This window comes from Salmo salar, chromosome 18, assembly GCF_965601325.2.
Source record: "Salmo salar chromosome 18, fSalSal1, whole genome shotgun sequence".
Classification (NCBI taxonomy): Eukaryota; Metazoa; Chordata; class Actinopteri; order Salmoniformes; family Salmonidae; genus Salmo; species Salmo salar.
In genome coordinates, this window is record NC_138308.1 from 93,823,384 (window position 1) to 93,846,160 (window position 22,777).

General features: G+C 40.5%; 1 protein-coding gene across 3 annotated transcripts in view; it reads left to right on the forward strand.

Moving 5' to 3' along the window:
- The window catches only part of LOC106592454 (pyruvate carboxylase, mitochondrial), a 498,777-nt gene that overhangs the window by 37,912 nt on the left and 438,088 nt on the right, over window positions 1–22,777 (forward strand). For 2 of the 3 annotated variants that reach the window (XM_082965339.1, XM_082965338.1), the window contains exons 7-9: window positions 1,885–2,002; window positions 2,713–2,795; window positions 7,834–7,917. In XM_082965339.1, the coding sequence (XP_082821465.1) occupies window positions 1,885–2,002; window positions 2,713–2,795; window positions 7,834–7,917 (285 nt within the window). The remainder of the gene's footprint in view (window positions 1–1,884; window positions 2,003–2,712; window positions 2,796–7,833; window positions 7,918–22,777) is intronic. The other variant, XM_082965340.1, reaches the window with a different exon arrangement.

The window sequence follows — 22,777 nt, forward strand, 5'->3', positions numbered from 1 at the left end:
AAATCTAAATGTGTATTTGAACCCAATAATGGTTGAATTCAAGAAGTTTAAGCTGCTTATCATTCATTGATTTTGAAATCAGTGGACAGCCAGTGAATGATGTGCTCTTGCATCAGCTGCATAAAAGTGAAACATCCATAGGCCTAATGGACACATGCTCAAACTCGCACACTTTTAATAGACTTAAAGGGGCAATCTGTAGTTGCTACATCCATTTTTGGACTAAAAATTATATATATGTATGTATATATTCATTGATTCTTGAAGAATAGAACTTAGAAATGCCTCATGAGCTTTGTTCAAAATATAAGCTTGTTTTACTCCAAGTTTTTAAACAAACACTGTATAGCCTCATGGTTAAAACTATATTTTTATATCATGGGTGGTCAGTCCTTGCATCCATAGCTCTGTCTATTCATCTGAGAGAGGTTACAACAGAGTAGTGCTGGTTAATTAGTCCTTAGTTTGGGGGTTATGCTCAGGTAAAACAATTTGGCTAATCTATACCATATTTCCAAGTCCTATTCTTGAAGATCGAGGGGTATAACATTTATTGGAATGACTGGAATTCTGATAGACTTTGTTTTTTAAAGGTTGAGGGAGAGAGATGGAGGGAGAGAGATGGAGGGAGAGAGATGGAGGGAGAGAGAGATTAAAGGTTGAGGGAGAGAGATGGAGGGAGAGAGATGGAGGGAGAGAGAGATTAAAGGTTGAGGGAGAGAGATGGAGGGAGAGAGAGATTAAAGGTTGAGGGAGAGAGATGGAGGGAGAGAGAGATTAAAGGTTGAGGGAGAGAGATGGAGGGAGAGAGAGAGATTAAAGGTTGAGTGAGAGAGAGAGATTAAAGGTTGAGGGAGAGAGATGGAGGGAGAGAGAGATTAAAGGTTGAGGGAGAGAGATGGAGGGAGAGAGAGAGAGATTAAAGGTTGAGGGAGAGAGATGGAGGAGAGAGATGGAGGAGAGAGAGATTAAAGGTTGAGGGAGAGAGATGGAGGGAGAGAGAGATTAAAGGTTGAGGGAGAGAGATGGAGGGAGAGAGAGATTAAAGGTTGAGGGAGAGAGATGGAGGGAGAGAGAGATTAAAGGTTGAGGGAGAGAGATGGAGGGAGAGAGAGATTAAAGGTTGAGGGAGAGAGAGATTAAAGGTTGAGGGAGAGAGAGATTAAAGGTTGAGGGAGAGAGAGATGGAGGGAGAGAGAGATTAAAGGTTGAGGGAGAGAGAGATTAAAGGTTGAGGGAGAGAGAGAGATTAAAGGTTGAGGGAATTCTGATAGACTTTGGTTTTTAATGTAAAGATATAATTTAATCATATTATTATTTGTAGTATAAGGTTATGGGTTAGAAGAAGCCTACACAACCAACCCATAAAGTAGAATTTAACATCCATATATGGCCAGCTATGTGAAGTTTAACATTGATTGATCTTGCAATAGATGTTATTCAATTGGTAACATACATTTTTTTATTCTTCTAATGCCTCTTAAGGGGGAAGTAATCTAAAAGTAACTAAATGTAATCAGATTACGTTACTGAGTTTGGGTAATCCAAAAGTTACACTACTGATTACAATTTTGGTCAGGTAACTAGTAATGGATTACATTTAGAAAGTAACCTACCCAACCCTAGTTGGTAGGTAGGTAAAGTCTTTGACAAACTATTGATTTACTTGATTGATTGATTGACTTGATTGATTGACTATCTCTTCTAGGAACTGGAGTCATCCTCTCAGAGAGCGTACTCTGAAGCCCTGACTAACTATTGATTGATAGATTGGTTGGTTTACTGATTGGCTGACCAGTTATGTTAACAGGAACTGGAGTCATACTCTCAGAGAGCGTACTCTGAGGCTCTGACAGCTGATTGGTTGACCGGTTATGTTAACAGGAACTGGAGGAGAACTACCACAGGGCCTACTCTGAGGCTCAGACAGCGTTTGGGAACGGAGCTCTGTTTGTGGAGAAGTTCATCGAGAAACCACGACACATAGAAGTTCAGATCCTGGGTAAGTGTGTACGGGCGTATGCGCATGTTGGTATGGAGTTGTCTTTCATTATTCTGCCTCATTATAGGTGAATTTGTTGGCTGCAAATTGCTGTGTGTGTTTGTGTGTGTGTGTAAATACCAGCCGCTCGTGGCACGCTTGGACAGCCTCATTTAGGTGCTAGCTGGTGGCTCTGATATTTGGCAGTCTCGGCCAGGAACACAGGCTTCCAGTGCGTTGCCTCCAGATTGTGGGCCTGACAAAAACTAGGGCAAGGCAATTGGCTAGATACTGCTCTGTTTCAGCTGTCATGGGCAGCCAGGCTGTTTGGAGAAGGAGGTGCTTTCTGTACACTTGAGGGCCGTGCATACAGGGGCCCTTGAAACGTTTGGATCCTTTTTTTGTCAATTTGAATGGTGGATTCAAATAAACTATTTAAAATGTGTGTGTCTGTGTCTGGGGACATGATGGGAGATGAACTAATGTCTACAGGGCAAGTTTGGGATTTAAATTACTCAAAATATCTCTTCTCCCTCCCTCCGTCTCACTCTCTGTCTCCCTCTTCCTTTCTCTCTCCCTCTCGCTCTCTTTCTCCCTTTCTCCCTCCCTCTCTGTCTCTCTCTTTCTTACGCTCTCCCTCCCTCCCTCCTTCCCTCCCTCGCTCTCTCTCTACCCCTCTCTCTACCTCTCTCTCTACCTCCCTCTCCCTCTCTACCTCTCTCCATCCCCAGGTGATAAGTATGGGAACATAATACATCTCTACGAGAGAGACTGTTCCATTCAGAGAAGACATCAGAAGGTATCTATATATACAGTACGAGTCAAAAGTTTTGGACACACCTACTCATTCCAGGGCTTTTCTTTACTTTTACTACTTTCAACATTGTAGAATAATAGTGAAGACATCAAAACTATGAAATAACACATATGGAATCATGTAGTAACCAAAAAAGTGTTCAACAAATAATATATTCTATATTTTAGATTCTTCAAAGTAGCCGCCCTTTGCCTTCATGACAGCTTTGCACACTCTTGGCATTCTCTCAACCAGCTTCACCTGAAATTATTTTCCAACAGCCTTGAACTAATTCCCACATATGCTGAGCACTTGTTGGCTGCTTTTCGTTCACTCTGCGGTCCGACTCATCCCAAACCATCTCAATTTGGTTGAGGTCGGGTCATTGTGGAGGCAAGGTCATCTGATGCAGCGTTCCGTCACTCTCCTTCTTGGTCAAGCAGTCCTTACACAGCCTGGAGGTGTGTTGGGTCATTGTCCTGTTGAAAAACAAATGATAGTCCTACTATGAGCAAACCAGATGGGATGGTGTATTGCTGCAGAACGCTGTGGTAGCCATGCTGGTTAAGTGTGCCTTGAATTCTAAATAAATCACAGACTGTCACCAGCAAAGCACCATCACACCTCCTCCTCCATGCTTCACAGTGGGAACTACACATGCGGAAGGTAATCCGTTCACCTACTCTGCGTCTCACAAAGACACAGCGGTTGGAACCAAAAATCTCAAATTTGCAAGTCTCTTCTTATTATTGGCATCCTTTAGTAGTGGTTTCTGTGCAGCAAGTCGACCATAAAGGCCTGATTCACGCAGTTTCCTCTGAACAGTTGATGTTGAGATGTGTCTGTAACTTGAACTCTGAAGCCTTTATTTGGGCTGCAATTTCTGAGGATGGTAACTCTAATGAACTTATCCTCTGCAGCAGAGCTAACTCTTGGTCTTCCATTCCCTGTGGCGGTCCTCAGCCAGTTTCATCATAGCGCTTGATGGTTTTTGCGACTGCACTTGAAGAAACTTTCAAAGTTCTAGACACTTTCCGTATTGGCTGACATTCATGTCTTAAAGTAATGATGGACTGTCGTTTCTCTTTGCTTATTTGAGCTGTTCTTGCCATAATATGGACTTGGTCTTTTACCAAATAGAGCTATCTTCTGTATACCCCCCTACCTTGTCACAACACAACTGACTGGCTCAAACGCATTAAGAAGGAAAGAAATTCCACAAATTAACTTTTAACAAGGCACACCTGTTAATTGAAATGCATTCCAGGTGACTACCTCATGAAGCTGGTTGAGAGAATGCCAAGAGTGTGCAAAGCTGTCATCAAGGCAAAGGGTGGCTACTTTGAAGAATTTAAAATATAACATATATTTTCATTTGTTTAAAATGTTTTGGTTACTACATGATTCCATATGTGTTATTTTATAGTTTTGATGTCTTCAACAGTACTGTACAATGTATAAAATAGTAAAAATAAAGAAAAACCCTGGAATGAGTAGGTGTGTCCAAACTTTTGACTGGTACTGCATATATACAGTGCATTCGGAAAGTATTCACACCCCTTCCCTTTTTCCACATTTTATTACGTTACAGCATTATTCTTAAATTAATAAAATACATTTTTTCCTCGTCAATCTCCAAAGCGAAAACATGTTTTGTAAATGTTTGCAAGTGTATAAAAAAATGAAATACACATAAAAGGTCCCACAGTTGACAGTGCATGTCAGAGCAAAAACCAAGCCATGAGGTCAAAGGAATTGTCTGTAGAGCTCTGAGACAGGATTGTGTTGAGGCACAGATCTGGGAAAGGGTCCCAAAAATGTATTCAGCATTGAAGGTCCCCAAGAACACAATGGCCTCCATCATTCTTAAATGGAAGAAGTTTGGAACCACCAAGACTCTTCCTAGAGCTGGTCAAACTGAGCAATCGGGGGAGAAGGGAGGTAACCAAGACCCCGATGGTCACTCTGACAGAGCTCCAGAGTTCCTCTGTGTAGATGGGAGAACCTTTCAGGACAACCATCTCTGCAGCACTCCACTAATCAGGCCTTTACGGTAGAGTGGCCAGATGGAAGCCACTCCTCAGTAAAAGGCACATGACAGCCTGCTTGGAGTTTGCCCAAAGGCGCCTAAAGGACTCTCAGACCATGAAAAACAAAATTCTCTGGTCTAATGAAACCAAGATTGAACTCTTTGGGCCTGAATGCCAAGCATCACGTCTGGAGGAAACTTGGCACCATCCCTACTGTGAAGTATGGTGGTGGCAGCATCATGCTGTGGGGATGTTTTTCAGCAGCAGGGACTGGGAGACTAGCCATGATCGAGCGAAAGATAAACAGAGCAAAGTACAGAGATCCTTGACGAGAACCTGCTCCAGAGCGCTCAGGACCTCAGACTGGGGTGAAGGTTCACCTTCCAACACACAGCTAAGACAATGCAGGAGTGACTTCGGGACAAGTCTCTGAATGTTCTTGAGTGGCCCAGCCAGAGCCTGGACTTGAACCCGATTTATCATCTCTGGAGAGACTTGGAAATAGCTGTGCAGCGACGCTCCCCATCTAACCTGACAGAGGATCTGCAGAGAAGAATGGGAGAAACTCCCCAAATACAGGTGTGCCAAGCTTGTAGGGCCATCCCCAAGAAAACCCAAGGATGTAATTGCTGCCAAAGGTGCTTCAACAAAGTACTGAGTAAAGGGTCTGAATACTCATCGAAATGTGATATTTCAGTTTTTATTTTATTTACATTTTTACAAAAAAAAATGTTTTTACTTTGTCATTATGGGATATTGTGTGTAGATTGACGAGGAAAAAAAACTATATAATCAATTTTAGAACAAGGTTGTATCTATATATAACTATATCTACAGTATATACTGTACATGTTCCCTATTCATTCATTTTCTATTTATTCCTTTACTGTTTGTTACTTTACTGTTAATTACTTCATTTGTGTTACTTTCCTATTTATTCCTTTACTGTTTATTTCGTTACTATTGGGGCCGGCAGCGTAGCCTAGTGGTTAGAGCGTTGGACTAGTAGCCGAAAGGTTGCAAGATCAAATCCCCGAGCTGACAAGGTACTAATCTGTCATTCTGCCCCCGAACAAAGCAGTTAACCCACTGTTCCTAGGCCGTCATTGTAAATAAGAATTTGTTCTTAACTGACTTGCCAGGTTAAATAAAGGGGGAAAAAATCATTACTTTACTATTTATTCCTTTACTTTACTATTTTTTACTTATTTTTTATTACTTTAGTAATTATTACTTTACTATTTATTATTTTACTATTTATTCATTTCCTTTTTATTCCTTTGCTATTTATTCCTTTGCTATTTATTCCTTTGCTATTTATTCCTTTGCTATTTATTATTTATTTTTTATTACTTTAGTAATTATTACTTTACTATTTATTATTTTACTATTTATTCATTTCCTTTTTATTCCTTTGCTATTTATTCCTTTGCTATTTATTCCTTTGCTATTTATTCCTTTGCTATTTATTATTTATTTTTTATTACTTTACTATTTATTATTTTACTATTTATTCCTTTACTATTTATTACTTTCTATGTATTCCTTTACTATTTAATTAAAATGTTTTATTACTTTAGTACTTATTACTTTACTATTAATTCCTTTATTTATTCCTTTACTATTTATTCCTTTAGTATTTATTATTTATTTTTTATTACTTTAGTAATTATTACTTTACTATTTATTATTTTACTATTTATTCCTTTACTATTTATTACTTTCTATGTATTCCTTTACTATTTAATTAAAATGTTTTATTACTTTAGTACTTATTACTTTACTATTAATTCCTTTATTTATTCCTTTACTATTTATTCCTTTAGTATTTATTACATATTTTTTTATTACTTTAGTATTTATTCCTTTAGTATGTATTACTTTAGTATTTATTCCTTTACTATTTATTACTTTAGTATTTATTCCTTTACTATTTATTACTTTCTATGTATTAATTGACTATTTATTACGTATTTATTACTTTAGTATTTATTCCTTTACTATTTATTACTTTAGTATTTATTCCTTTACTATTTATTACTTTCTATGTATTAATTGACTATTTATTACGTATTTATTACTTTAGTATTTATTATTTAACTATTTATTCCTTTATTAATTATTCTTTCACTATTTATTCCTTTACTATTTATTACTTATTTTTTATTACTTTAGTATTTATTACTTCACTATTTATTTTTATTTTTAATTCCTTTATTATTTATTCCTTTACTATTTATTCCTTTACTAATTATTACTTTCTATGTATTAATTTACTATTTATTACGTATTTATTACTTTAGTATTTATTATTTAACTATTTATTCCTTTATTACTTATTCTTTCACTATTTATTCCTTTACTATTTATTACTTATTTTTTATTACTTTAGTATTTATTACTTCACTATTTATTATTTTTATTTTTAATTCCTTTATTATTTATTCCTTTACTATTTATTCCTTTACTAATTATTCTTTTAATATTTATTACTTTCTATTTATTACTTGTTTTTTATTACTTATTTGTTTTATTATTTCAGTATTTATTACTTTACTATTTATTATTTTACTATTTATTCCTTTATTTATTCCTTTACTACTTATTCTTTACTATTTATTACTTTCTATGTTTTTCTTTACTGTTTATTACTTATTTTTTATTATGTTAGTATTTATTACTTCACTATTTATTAATTTACTATTTATAACTTATTTTTTATGACTTTACTTTTTGTATTACTTCAGTGTCCAAAGTCTCTTATTTGCTAACGTGTACTTCTCTAATGACATCATATATATTGTAATGTGTTATATATTGTTTTATTTTGGTCAAATTAGATTTTTGAGATGTTGTCCTTTAACTCTTGCGCCTGTTGAGCTTCTTTTTTCTCGATGTGAAAGTCTGTCTCTGTTTAATGAAGGTGTTGTTAATAAAGTTGTATTGTGTTTGAAGGCGGTGTTGTTAATAAAGTTGTATTGTGTTTGAAGGCGGTGTTGTTAATAAAGTTGTGCTGTGTTTTGTAGGTGGTGGAGATTGCCCCTGCTGCCGACCTGGACCCTCATCTAAGAGACCGACTGACTTCTGACTCTGTTAAACTGGCCAAACAGGTACACACACACACACACACACACACACAAGCACTCTGTCTGCCTGCTAATGATCGACCTGGCTGCTCTGATGAATCCATCCAGAAGTCTGTGAGCGTTTACTCTGGCTGCCTACTAATGATTGACTTGACTACTCTGATGAATCCATCCATAAGTCTGTGAGCGTTTACTCTGGCTGCCTGCTAATGATCGACCTGGCTGCTCTGATGAATCCATCCCTTTCATCTGGCTGTTCAGAAATTAATAATAGATCAAGATCACTGAGGCATCATCCTCGTGTGTGTGTGTGTGTGTGAGAGAGAAACCGACCTAGGGCTGATTTGTTCCATAAACACTAAAACATCGTCATGGATGTGTAAAAAAAGAACTGTGGAAATATCCCTGTCCAATCGCTATCAGTGAAAACATAAAATAGATTACAGGGTTGAAGGGAACAGAGGAGAGAGGGGTGGGAGATGTTATAGAGCATGAGAGGAATCAATAGTTGAGCCAGTGAGGGAACGAAGGAGAGAGGGATTTTGTAGGGGAGGAAAGAGATGATGGGTTTGGCCGATGAGGATCTGTGATTTGTGATTGAAGGATGTAGAACTAAAAGTAAAAGCATTGTAGAATAATAGTGAAGACATCAACACTATGAAATAACAGGTATGGAATCATGTAGTAACCAAACATGTGTGGAGAGATGGGATGGAGAGAAGAGAGGAGATGAGTAAGGAAGGTAAGGAGACCCCAGAGTCCTGGATGTGATGGAAGGATAAAGAGGAATGGAGGGATACAGGTTAAAGGAGGAGATGAGGTAAGAGGAGAGAGCACCAAGTGTCCTTAATGAAGAATGTGATGGTAGGATGGAAAGATGAAGGGGAGAGGAGGAGAGGAGGGAGGAGAGAAGAGGAGAGGAAAGGAAGAGAAGTGAAGCGAAGAGAGAAGAGAAGGGAGGAGACGAGGAGACGAGGGAGGGGAGAGAAGAGGAGAGGAAAGGAAGAGAAGTGAAGAGAAGAGAAGGGAGGGTAGGGGAGGACAGGGGTGTAGAAGCCCCCAGAGAGATGAAATGACAGAGAGGGAGAGATGGAATGAGAGAGAGATGGAATGAGAGAGAGAGAGGGGGAGAGAGAGATGGGGAGATAGGTAGATGGAGCGAACAGAGATAGAGAGGGGGAGAGATATATGAATAAAACAACGGAGTTAGCTGAGATATGGAGTGATGAAGGGAGAGAGGAAACAACTGGATGGAAAGGAATAGAGAGAGAGAATGGACATTTTGTTGACATTTTAGCTGTGGGCTGTGTCTCAAATCGTACCCTTTCACCCTACACCCTACACCCTACATTACATTAAAGTAGTGCACAAAATAGGGAACAGGGTACCACTTGGGATGGAGAGTATATCGTTTTTTTCTTCATTCCAGAGTAATTTGTGAGATAGTTCAACCTGTCATGTCAGAGTGAGAAATGCTGTTGTTATCCCCTAGGCAGATTACTGTGTGTGTGTGTGTGTGTGTGTGTGTGTGTGTGTGTGTGTCATGATGCATTCTGCTGTTGTTTGATAAGTGAAGCCTAAGTACCTTAGAGATGGAGAAAAATTGAGAGAGGGAGAGAGAGATGGAGAGAGAGATAGAGATATGGAGAGATATTGAGAGATGGAGAGATATTGAGAGATGGAGAGAGAGATGGAGAGATGGCGAGAGAGATTGAGAGATGGAGAGAGAGAGATATTGAGAGATGGCAGATTTGAGGGATGAGAGAGAGAGAGAGAATCAATTAAAGGGAGAGAAGAAAGAGGGAGATTCTTTTTATTTTGAGAGATTATATCAGGCGGTTTAGTATTTGTTTTCTATGTTAGGGCTGTGACGGATACATAGAGGGAGAATGTTCTCCCCTGCGCACACGCACGCACGCCACACACACACACACCACACACACGACAACCCACTACTTCCATTGAAATATCAATTGCAATCAAGACCTTATTGTTTTTTCCACAGAAGTGAACAGCATGGATGCTGCCATTAGTAATAGGCTGTCAATCAAATAACTACTTTAAGACAGGTCTGTCAGTGTGTGTGTGTGAGGAATTAGTTCCATTTTCAATCACCGTGTAGACAAGGGAAGGGTAACTGACGGTCTGCCAGAACTCAGTCTGTGTTTCGATCTCAAAATGTTTTTCTGACTAATAACAACAATAACAACAGGAAAACTGCACAACCAAATTTCTAAACTGCGTTTTGTGTTTTTTAAACTTTTTCTACACGCAACAGGAAGTTAGTCTAGCCAGCTATCTAAACTTGTACCGATCGTGGTCAAATTACCGACCGTGGGTCCCCCATTGATTTTTTTTAAGTTAGTCTTAGTAGAATTGCAGCCAACTTGCTTTAAAACGGCAACATTTTCCCTACGCCCCATGGCAAAATGTGTAGAATTGCAGGAAATGTACTCCTAAATGTATTTATTTTTTCTCTCTGCTGACCCTGTCGTTCTCTGCAAACATCAAAGCAGTGACCCAGTCCTGCAGGTTCATGCTCTACAACATCCATAGATTAGCACCCTACCTCACACAGGAAGCTGCCCTACCTCACACAGGAAGCTGCCCTACCTCACACAGGAAGCGGTCCTACCTCCCACAGGAAGTGGCCCTGCCTCACACAGGAAGCGGCCCTACCTCACACAGGAAGCGGCGCAGGTCACTTGTCCTCTCCCATCTGGACTACTGCAACTCGCTGTACCTACGGAGCAGCAAGAGGAACTGCCCCTCCTTACCTTCAGGCTATGCTCAAACCCTACACCCCAACCCGAGCACTCCGTTCTGTCACCTCTGGTCTCTTGGCCCTACGGGAGGGCAGCTCCCGCTCAGCCCAGTCCAAGCTCTTCTCTGTCCTGGCACCCCAATGGTGGAACCAGCTTCCCCCTGAAACTAGGACAGCAGAGTCCCTGCCCATCTTCCCCCTGAAGCTAGGACAGCAGTCCCTGTCCATCTTCCCCCTGAAGCTAGGACAGCAGAGTCCCTGTCCATCTTCCCCCTGAAGCTAGGACAGCAGAGACCCTGTCCATCTTCCCCCTGAAGCTAGGACAGCAGTCCCTGTCCATCTTCCCCCTGAAGCTAGGACAGCAGAGTCCCTGTCCATCTTCCCCCTGAAGCTAGGACAGCAGAGTCCCTGCCCATCTTCTGAAAACATCTGAAACCCTACCTCTTCAAAGAATATCATAAATAATCCCCCTCCTCACCTTGACCCCCCCCAGCTCTGACTTTGCCTGATAGCTACTTTATTGAGGAAAAGTGTATTTACTGTGAGATGTGATCCCCTGCTAGCTATCTGAAGATGAATGCACTAACAGTAAGTCGTTCTGGATAAGAGCATCTGCCTAATGACTAAAAACAGTCCTTTAGCATCGCATCTGCTTCCTTGGACCACTTCCATATTGAACGAGTCACTGGTACTTCCTGTTTTGAGGTTTTCTGCTCGTAAGCAGGAATCGAGAGGACGAGGGAGAGCTGCGTCTCTGTGTGTAGTTACTGGTAGAAATGAGGTAAAACAAATTTCAGTTTCACTGCATTAAAATAACCATCCTCTGGATGACTATGGTCCTACACACACACACACACACACACACACACGCACACACACATCCAGAGTGTCTACATCCGATGCCGACAGAGATGGCCGCCTCGCTTCGCGTTCTTAGCAAACTATGCAGTATTTCGTTTTTTTTTATGTATTATTTCTTACACTGTTACCCCAGGAACTCTTAAGTCTTATTACTTACAGCCGGGAGGAACTATTGGATATGAGAGCAACGTCAACTCACCAACATTACGACCAGGAATACGATTTTCCCAAAGCGGATCCTCTGTTTGGACCACCACCCAGGACAATGGATCGGATCCCAGTAGGCGACCCAAAACAACGGCACTGCAGAAGGGGCAGAAGGGGCAGATGGAGCGGACTTCTGGTCAGGCTCCGTAGACGGGCACATCGTCCATCGCTCCTGAGTATCCTACTTGCCAATGTCTAGTCTCTTGACAACAAGTTAGACGAAATCCGAGCAAGGGTTGCCTTCCAGAGAGACATCAGAGATTGCAACATTCTCTGCTTCACGGAAACATGGCTCACTCGGGATATGTTACCCGAGTCGGTACAGCCACCTGGTTTCTTCACGCATCACTCCGACAGAAACAAACATCTCTCTGGTAAGAAGAAGGGCGGGGGTGTATGCCTTATGATTAACGAGTCGTGCTGTGATCATAACAACATACAGGAACTCAAGTCCTTTTGTTAACCTGACCTAGAATTCCTTACAATCAAATGCTGACCACATTAACTACCAACAGAATTATTTTTGACTATAATCACAGTCGTGTATATCCCCCCCAAGCAGACACATGAAAGAACTTCATTGGACTCTATGTAAACTAGACACCACATATCCCGAGGCTGCATTTATTGTAGCTGGGGATTTTAACAAGGCTAATCTGAAAACAAGGCTCCCTAAATTTTATCAGCATATAGAATGCTCAACCCGGGCTGGCAAAATCCTGGATCATTGTTACTCTAACTTCCGCGACGCATACAAAGCCCTCCCTCGCCCTCCTTTTGGAAAATCTGACTACAACTCCATTTTGTTGCTCCCAGCCTATAGACAGAAACTAAAACAAGAAACGCCCGTGTTCAGGTCTGTTCAATGCTGGTCCGACCAATCTGATTCCACGCTTCAAGATTTCTTCGATCACGTGGACTGGGATATGTTCCGGATAGCCTCACAAAACAACATTGATGTATACGCTGATTCGGTGAGAGTTTACTAGCAAGTGCATCGGTGATGTTGTACCCACAGCGTCTATTAAAACCTTCCCCAACCAGAAACCGTGGATTGATGGCAGCATTTGTGCAAAACTGAAAGTGCGAGCCACTGCTTTTAATCAGGGCAAGGCGACCGGAAATATGACCGAATACAAACAGTGTAGCTATTCCTTCCCCAAGGCAATCAAACAAGCTAAGCGTCTGTATAGAGACAAAGTAGAGTCGCAATTGAACAGCTCAGACACAAGAGGTATGTGGCAGGGACTTCAGTCAATCACGGACTACAAAAAGAAAACCAGCCCCATCGCGGACCCCAATGTCTTGCTCCCAGACAAACTAAACAGCTTCTTTGCTCGCTTTGAGGACAATACAGTGCCACCGACACGGCCCGCTACCAAAACCTGCGGGTTCTCCTTCACCGCAACTAACGTGAGTAAAATCTTTAAACGAGATTAACCCTTGCAAGGTTGCAGGCCCAGACGGCATCCCTAGACGCGTCCTCAGAGCATGCGCAGACCAGCTGGCTGGTGTGTTTACGGACATATTCAATCAATCCCTATCCCAGTCTGCTGTTCCCACATGCTTCAAGAGGTCCACCATTGTTCCTGTTCCCAAGATAGATAAGGTAACTGAGCTAAACGGCTATCGCCCCGTAGCACTCACTTCCGTTATCATGAAGTGCTTTGAGAGACTAGTCAAGGATCATATCACCTCCACCCTACCTGAGACCCTAGACCCACTTCAATTTGCTTACCGCCCCAGTAGGTCCACAGACGACGCAATCGCAATCAAACTGCACACTGCCCTAACCCATCTGGACAAGAGGAATACCTATGTAAGAATGCTGTTCATCGATTACAGCTCAGCATTTAACACCATAGTACCCTCCAAACTCGTTATTATTAAGCTGGTCTCGACCCTGCCCTGTGCAACTGGGTCCTGGACTTTCTGACGAGATGCCCCCAGGTGGTGAGGGTAGGAAAAAACATTTCCACCCCGCTGATCATCAACACTGGGGCCCCACAAGGGTGCGCTCTCAGCCCTTTCCTGTATTCCCTGTTCACCCATGACTGCGTGGCCATGCACGCCTACAACTCAATCATCAAGTTTGCAGACGACACTACAGTGGTAGGCTTGATTACCAACTACGCCGAGATGGCCTACAGGGAGGAGGTGAGGGCCCTCAGAGTGTGGTGTCAGGAAAATAACCTCACACTCAACGTCAACAAAACAAAGGAGATGATCGTGGACTTCAGGAAACAGCAGAGGGAGCACCCCCCCATCCACATTGACTGGACAGTAGTGGAGAAGGTGGAAAGTTTTAAGTTCCTTGGCGTACACATCACGGACAAACTGAAATGGTCCACCCACACAGACAGCGTGGTGAAGAAGGCGCAACAGCACCTCTTCAACCTCAGAAGGCTGAAGAAATTTGACTTGTCGCCAAAAACACTCACAAACTTTTACAGATGCACAATCGAGAGCATCCTGTCGGGCTGTATCACCGCCTGGTACGGCAGCTGCTCCGCCCACAACCGCAAGGCTCTCCAGAGGGTAGTGAGGTCTGCACAACGCATCACCAAGTGGAAACTACCTGCCCTCCAGGACACCTACACCACCCGATGTCACAGGAAGGCCAAAAAGATCATCAAGGACAACAACCACCCGAGCCTGTTCACCCCGTTATCATCCAGAAGGCGAGGTCAGTACAGGTGCATCAAAGCTGGGACCGAGAGACTGAAAAACAGCTTCTATCTCAAGGCAATCAGACTGCTAAACAGCAATCACTAACATTGAGTGACTGCTGCCAACATACTGACTCAAATCTCTGGCCACTTTAATAATTAAAAATTGGATGTAATAAATGTATCTCTAGTCACTTTAAACAATGCCACTTTATATAATGTTTACATATCCTACATTACTCATCTCATATGTATATACTGTACTCTATACTATCTACTGCATCTTGCCTATGCCGCACAGCCATCGCTCATCCATCGCTCATCCATATACATATTCTTATTCATTCCTTTACAATTGTGTGTATAAGGTAGTTGTTGTGAAATTGTTAGGTTATATTACTTGGTAGATATTACTGTATGGTCGGAACTAAAAGCACAAGAATTTCGCTACACTCACATTAACATCTGCTAATCATGTGTATGTGACCAATAAAATTTGATTTGATTTTGATTTCACACACACACACACACACACACACACACACACACACACATATATATATAGTAAATACAAACATACAGTATATATACAGTATATATACACACACAGTATATATAAACATTGTGTACATACACATATAGTAAATATACATACACATATAATAAATACAAACGTACAGTATATATACACACACAGTATATAAACACACATACAGTATATATACACATGCAGTATATATATACACATGCAGTATATATACACACATGCAGTATATATACACATACAGTATATATATATATACATACAGTACACTACACATACAGTATATACACACATACAGTATATATACACACATACAGTACATATATACATACAGTATATATACACATAAAGTACACTACACATACAGTATATATACACATACAGTACACTACACATGCAGTATATATACACATACAGTACACTACACATACAGTATATATATATACATACAGTATATATACACATACAGTATATATACACATACAGTATATATACACATACAGTACACTACACATACAGTATATATACACATACAGTATATACAGTACACTACACATACAGTATATACACACATACAGTATATACACACATACAGTACATATACACATACAGTATATATACATATACAGTACATATACACATACAGTATATATACATACAGTATATATACACATACAGTATATATACATACAGTATATATACACATACAGTACATATACACATACAGTATATATACATACAGTACATATACACATACAGCATATATACACATACAGTACAAATACACATACAGCATATATACACATACAGTACAAATACACATACAGTATATATATATATATATATATACATACAGTATATATACATACAGTACACTACACATACAGTATATACACATACAGTACATATATACATACAGTATATATACATACAGTATATATACATACAGTACACTACACACAGTATATACACATACAGTACACTACACATACAGTACACTACACATACACTACTACTATACATACAGTATATATACATACAATATATATACACATACAGTATATATACACATACAGTATATACACATACAGTACATATATACATACAGTACGCTACACATACAGTATATACACGTACATTACATATATACATACAGTATATATACACATACAGTATATATACATACAGTACATATATACATACAGTATATATACACATACAGTACATATATACATACAGTATATATATATATATACAGTATATATACATACAGTATATACACATACAGTTCATATATACATACAGTATATATACATACAGTACACTACACATACAGTATATACACACACATACAGTATATATATACAGACAGTATATATACATATACAGTACATATACACATACAGTATCTATACATACAGTATATATACACATACAGTACATATACATACAGTATATATACACATACAGTACATATATACATACAGTATATATACACATACAGTATATATACATACAGTACATATACACATACAGCATATATACACATACAGTACAAATACACATACAGTATATATATACATACAGTATATATACATACAGTACACTACACATACAGTATATACACATACAGTACATATATATACATACAGTATATATACATACAGTATATATACATACAGTACACTACACATACAGTATATACACATACAGTACACTACACATACACTACTACTATACATACAGTATATATACATACAATATATATACACATACAGTATATACACATACAGTACATATATACATACAGTACGCTACACATACAGTATATACACATACATTACATATATACATACAGTATATATACACATACAGTATATATACATACAGTACATATATACATACAGTATATATACACATACAGTACATATATACATACAGTATATATACATACAGTATATACACATACAGTTCATATATACATACAGTATATATACATACAGTACACTACACATACAGTATATACACATACAGTACATATATACATACAGTATATATACACACATACAGTATATATTCATACAGTATATACACATACAGTACATATATACATACAGTATATATACACACATACAGTATATATACATACAGTACATATACACACATACAGTATATATACATACAGTACACTACATGGCCAAAATGTAAATGACTAAAATCTACATGTAAATGTTAGGGGGGCTTTAAAAGGATGCACACCTGGTGTTTGTGTGTATGTGAGGTTACAACTTGAAATATAGAGGTAACATATTTACCTCTGTCTCTCTCAGAGAGAGAGAGGAACCTATTGCCTTTATGTTTGTGAGGTCTGGGGTCCGCTCACCAACCAAGAATTCACAAAATGGGACAAACACCAAATTGAGAGACTGCATGCAGAATTCTACAAAAATTTAAACACCAAATAATGCATGCAGTGCAGAATTAGGCCGATACCCGCTAATTATCAAAAGCCAGGAAAGAACTGTTGAAGTCTACAAACACGTAAAAGGAAGCGATTCACAAACCTTCCATAACAAAGCCATCACCTACAGAGAGATGAACCTGGAGAAGAGTCAACTAAGCAAGCTGGTCCTGGGGCTCTGTTCACAAACACAAACAGACCCCACAGAGCCACAGGACAGCAACACAATTAGACCCAACCAAATCATGAGAAAACAAAAAGATAATTACTTGACACATTGGAAAGAATTAACAAAAAAACATAGCAAACTAGAATGCTATTTGGCCCTAAACTGAGAGTACACAGTGGCAGAATACCTGACCACGGTGACTGACTCAAACTTAAGGAAAGCTTTGACAATGTACAGACTCAGTGAGCATAGCCTTGCTATTGAGAAAGGTCGCTGTAGGCAGACCTGGCTCTTAAGAGAAGACAGGCTATGTGCACACTGCCCACAAAATGAGGTGGAAACTGAGCTGCACTTCCTAACCTTCTGCCAAATGTATGACCATATTAGAGACACATATTTCCCTCAGATTACACAGACCCACAAAGAATTCGAAAACAAACCCAATTTTGATAAACTCCCATATCTACTGGGTGAAATACCACAGTGTTCCATCACAGCAGCAAGATTTCTGACCTGTTGCCACAAGAAAAGGTCAACCAGTGAAGAACAAACATCATTGTAAAAAAAACATATTTATGTTTAATTATTTTCCCTTTTGTACTTTAAAAATTTGCACAAAATATAGTATGACATTTGTAATGTCTTTATTCTTTTGGAACTTATATGTGTTAAATGTTTGTTAATTTGTATTGTTTATCTACCTCACTTGCTTTGGCAATGTTAACATATGTTTCCCATGCCAATAAAGCCCTTAAATTGAAATTGAAATTTAATTGAGAGACAGAAAGAAAGATATAGACAATTATATTCCTCAGTACACAACAACACAGTACAATACAATCCACCCTCCAGCACCACATTACAACCATACAGTCATCCCCTCCTCTCCAGTCGTACAGTCATCCCCTCCTCTCCAGCCGTACAGTCATCCCCTCCTCTCCAGCCGTACAGTCATCCCCTCCTCTCCAGTCGTACAGTCATCCCCTCCTCTCCAGTCGTACATCCATCCCCTCCTCTCCAGCCGTACAGTCATCCCCTCCTCTCCAGTCGTACAGTCATCCCCTCCTCTCCAGTCGTACAGTCATCCCCTCCTCTCCAGTCGTACAGTCATCCCCTCATCTCCAGTCATACAGTCATCCCCTCATCTCCAGTCATACAGTCATCCCCTCTTCTCCATTCATACAGTCATCCCCTCCTCTCCAGCCATACATCCATCCCCTCCTCTCCAGCCATACATCCATCCCCTCCTCTCCAGTTGTACATCCATCCCCTCCTCTCCAGTCGTACAGTCATCCCCTCCTCTCCAGTCCTACATCCATCCCCTCCTCTCCAGTCGTACATCCATCCCCTCCTCTCCAGTCGTTGCACAGAGACCAGGTGAGCAGAGACCAGGTGCACAGAGACCAGGTGAGCAGAGACCAGGTACGCAGAGACCAGGTGAGCAGAGACCAGGTACGCAGAGACCAGGTGAGCAGAGAGCAGGTGAGCAGAGACCAGGTGAGCAGAGACCAGGTGCGCAGAGACCAGGTGAGCAGAGACCAGGTGCGCAGAGACCAGGTGAGCAGAGACCAGGTGAGCAGAGACCAGGTGAGCAGAGACCAGGTGAGCAGAGACCAGGTGCACAGAGACCAGGTGCACAGAGACCATTGTTTTGAATAATAACCGGGTCTGTCCCTCCTCTGACCCAGTTCCTCCAATTTGGCCAAACAAAAAATGTAACAAAACACATTTGTCCCTTTCGTACTTCATCAAACACCCCGAACAGCATTATCCTCACACACAGAGAGTTCAACAGTAACAGCATTACCCTGTCATGCTCTCAGCCCCCACAACCCCCTGTCATGCTGTCAGCCCCCACAACCCCCTGCCATGCACTCAGCACTCACAACCCCCTGCCATGCTCTCAGCCCCCACAACCCCCTGCCACGCTCTCAGCCCCCACAACCCCCTGCCACAAATGCCCCTTCAGTAAGCTCCTGATGTGACTAATACTGAGGGTGTACAGCACCTTACCCCCTCACTTCCTCAAACTCCCCCCAGGCTCAGAGTGTTAAAAGTCAGTATGTCTTCTGGACTCCCCTGCCAGTCCCCAGTCTCTGCTGTTAGTTTCAGTGGTGGAAACGGTGTTGTCCTCTCCTCCTCAGGCTGCTCCGGCACCCTCCTCACTGGGTCAAGACCTCCTCTATGACTCTCTCCAGCTGCCTAAGAGACATTAGTCCCCACCTGCTGTGTCAACTGTTAGGGCCCCTCAGTAATGCAGCATAGAAATCTGAGACCCCTGTTGTGTTTAGTCTCATAAAGAAGAGCTGCCGGTCCAACCCTAAACCGCCAGCCCTACTCAACAGACAACATTAACAACATTTTGCAGCCTCGGCCAAATGTAATGAGCTCCAGGGCTTTGCCCCAAATGGCATCCCATTACCTATTTTTTATTTTTATTTATTTTTTTTATTTTTTTTAAAAACCTCTTAAGGATCTGCCCCTTGTTTTCAATTTTCGTCTCTAAAATGACATACCCAAATCTAACTGCCTGTAGTTCAGGACCTGAAGCAAGGATATGCTGATTCTTGATACCATTTGAAAGGAAACACTTTGAAGTTTGTGGAAATGTGAAATTAATGTAGGAGAATATAACACATTAGATCTGGAAAAAGATAATACAAAGAAGAAAAAAAACTGTTCTTTTGTACTTTTTTTGTACCATCATCTTTGAAATGCAAGAGAAAGGTCATAATGTATTATTCCAGTGTATATGCAACGTTTTAGACTGATCCAATGAACCATTGCATTTCCGTTCAAAATGTTGTATCAAGACTGCCCACATGTGCTTAATTTGTTTAGTAATAAGTCTTCAAGTTCATAACTGTGCACTCTCCTCAAACAATAGCATGGTATTATGTCACTGTAATAGCTACTGTAAATTAGACAGTGCAGTTAGACTAACAAGAATGTAAGCTTTCTGCCAATAGCAGATATGTCTGTGTCCTGGGAAATGTTCTTGTTACCTCATGATAATCACATTAGCCTACATTAGCTCAACCATGTTACCTCATGATAATCACATTAGCCTACATTAGCTCAACCATGTTACCTCATGATAATCACATTAGCCTACATTAGCTCAACCATCCCGAGGGTGGGACACCGATCTGTAGAGATCCTTAAGAGATTCTTTATTTAATCTTCATTTAACCTTTTATTTTTTTAATTTCACTTTTATTTAACCAGGTAGCCGAGTTGAGAACAAGTTCTCATTTACAACTGCGACCTGGCCAAGATAAAGCAAAGCAGTTCAACACAAACAACAACACAGAGTTACACATGGAGTAAAACAAACACACAGTCAATAATACAGTAGGAAAAATAAGTCTATATACAATGTGAGCAAATGAGGTGAGATAAGGGAGGTAAAGGCAAAAAAGGCCATGGTGGCGAAGTAAATATAGTATAGCAAGTAAAACACTGGAATGGTAGATTTGACAGTAGATGAGTGTGCAAAGTAGAAATACTGGGGTGCAAAGGAGCAAAATAAATAAATACAGTAGGGGAAGTGGTAGTTGTTTGTGCTATTTATAGATGGGCTATGTACAGGTGCGGTGATCTGTGACCTTCATTTAACCTTTATTTAACCTTTCATTAACGTTTGTTTAACCTTTATATCCCTATGGCTCAGATCAGAAGAAGTGCACTCTATAGGGGATGGGTGCCACTTTGGAACTTGCCTGATGACTCATACTGAATTTAATTCTATATCGCTACGGAAACGTTGGTGGGCGTGGTGTTTGGCCAGAGCCGTGTGGATGGGGAGCCAGGCTAATTTGGAACACAGCCCTGGAGTGACAGGCTTTTTTACATCTCTCACCCTCCCTCTTTCCCTCAGAGGGACAGGCGCTAATGTAAGACGGGTTGGATGAACACACAAACACAGACACACACACACACAAACACACAAACGTCAGCACTTTTCTATATTTACGGTCCCCTTCGCTAATTTGCCTCTGACCATAGACAATATGTTCTGAGCCTTTCACCTCCTTCTCTCCCTCTCTCCTTCATCTCCTTCTCTTGCTCTCTCCTTCCATCTCTCCTCTCCCTCTCTCCTTCACCTCCTTCTCTCCCTGTCTCCTTCAACTCCTCCTCTCCCCTCCCTCTCTCCTTCCCTTTCCTTCCGTCTCTCCTTCACCTTCTCCTCTTCTCTCCTTCCATATCTCCTTCTCTCCCTTCTTTCCTTCCTTCTCTCCCTCCCTCTCACCCTCTCTCTCTCTCTCTCTCTCTCTACTAGCCACCGTGTTGTTGCAGTCTAATCATACCTTCCCCTCCCGTTTCCTTCCTCATCCCCCATCTTTCTCCTCTATAGTGTGAATGTCTACAACAGTTGTTGCTGTCTAATTCTCTCTCTCCACCTGCCTCACTCTCTCCTCTATAGTGTCACAGTCTGCTAGCCACAGTGTTGTTGCTGTCTAATTCTCTCTCTCCACCAGTCTTTCTCTCCACCCCACTGTCTATCTCTCCTCTGTAGTGTCTGCTATCAGTGGATCCTGCTGAGGGCAGGACGTCTCATAATAACGTCTGTAAAGGAACTAATGGAATGGCATCAAACACATAGAAACCATGTGTTTGAGGTATTAGATACCATTCCATTCCAATTCCGCTCCAAACATTACCACGGGCCTGTCCTCCCCAATTAACATGCCATCAACCTACCTCCCTTCCTTCCTCTCTCCTCCCCCCCATCTGAACTCAATTCAAAAGGATTTATTGGCATGGGAAACATACAGTATGTTTGCATTGCCAAAGCAAGTGAAATAGATAATAAACAAAAGTTAAATGAACAGTAAATATTACACTCACAAAAGTTCAAAAGGAATAGAGACGTTTCAAATGTCATATTATGCCTATTATGTCTATATACAGTGTTGTAACGATGTGCAAATAGTTAAAGTACAAAAATAAATAAACATAAATATGGGTTGTATTAACAATGGTGTTTGCTCTTCTCTGGTTGACCTTTTCTTGTGGCAACAGGTCACAAATCTTGCTGCTGTGATGGCGCACTGTGGTATTTCACCCAGTAGACATGGGAATTTGTAACGGCTGTCGTAGAGAGGGGACCAAAGCGCAGCGTGTTGATTGCTCATGATGATATTTATTATAACTCAAGGGAAAATAACAAAGAGAAAGAAACAAAAGCGCACAGTTCTGTCACGTA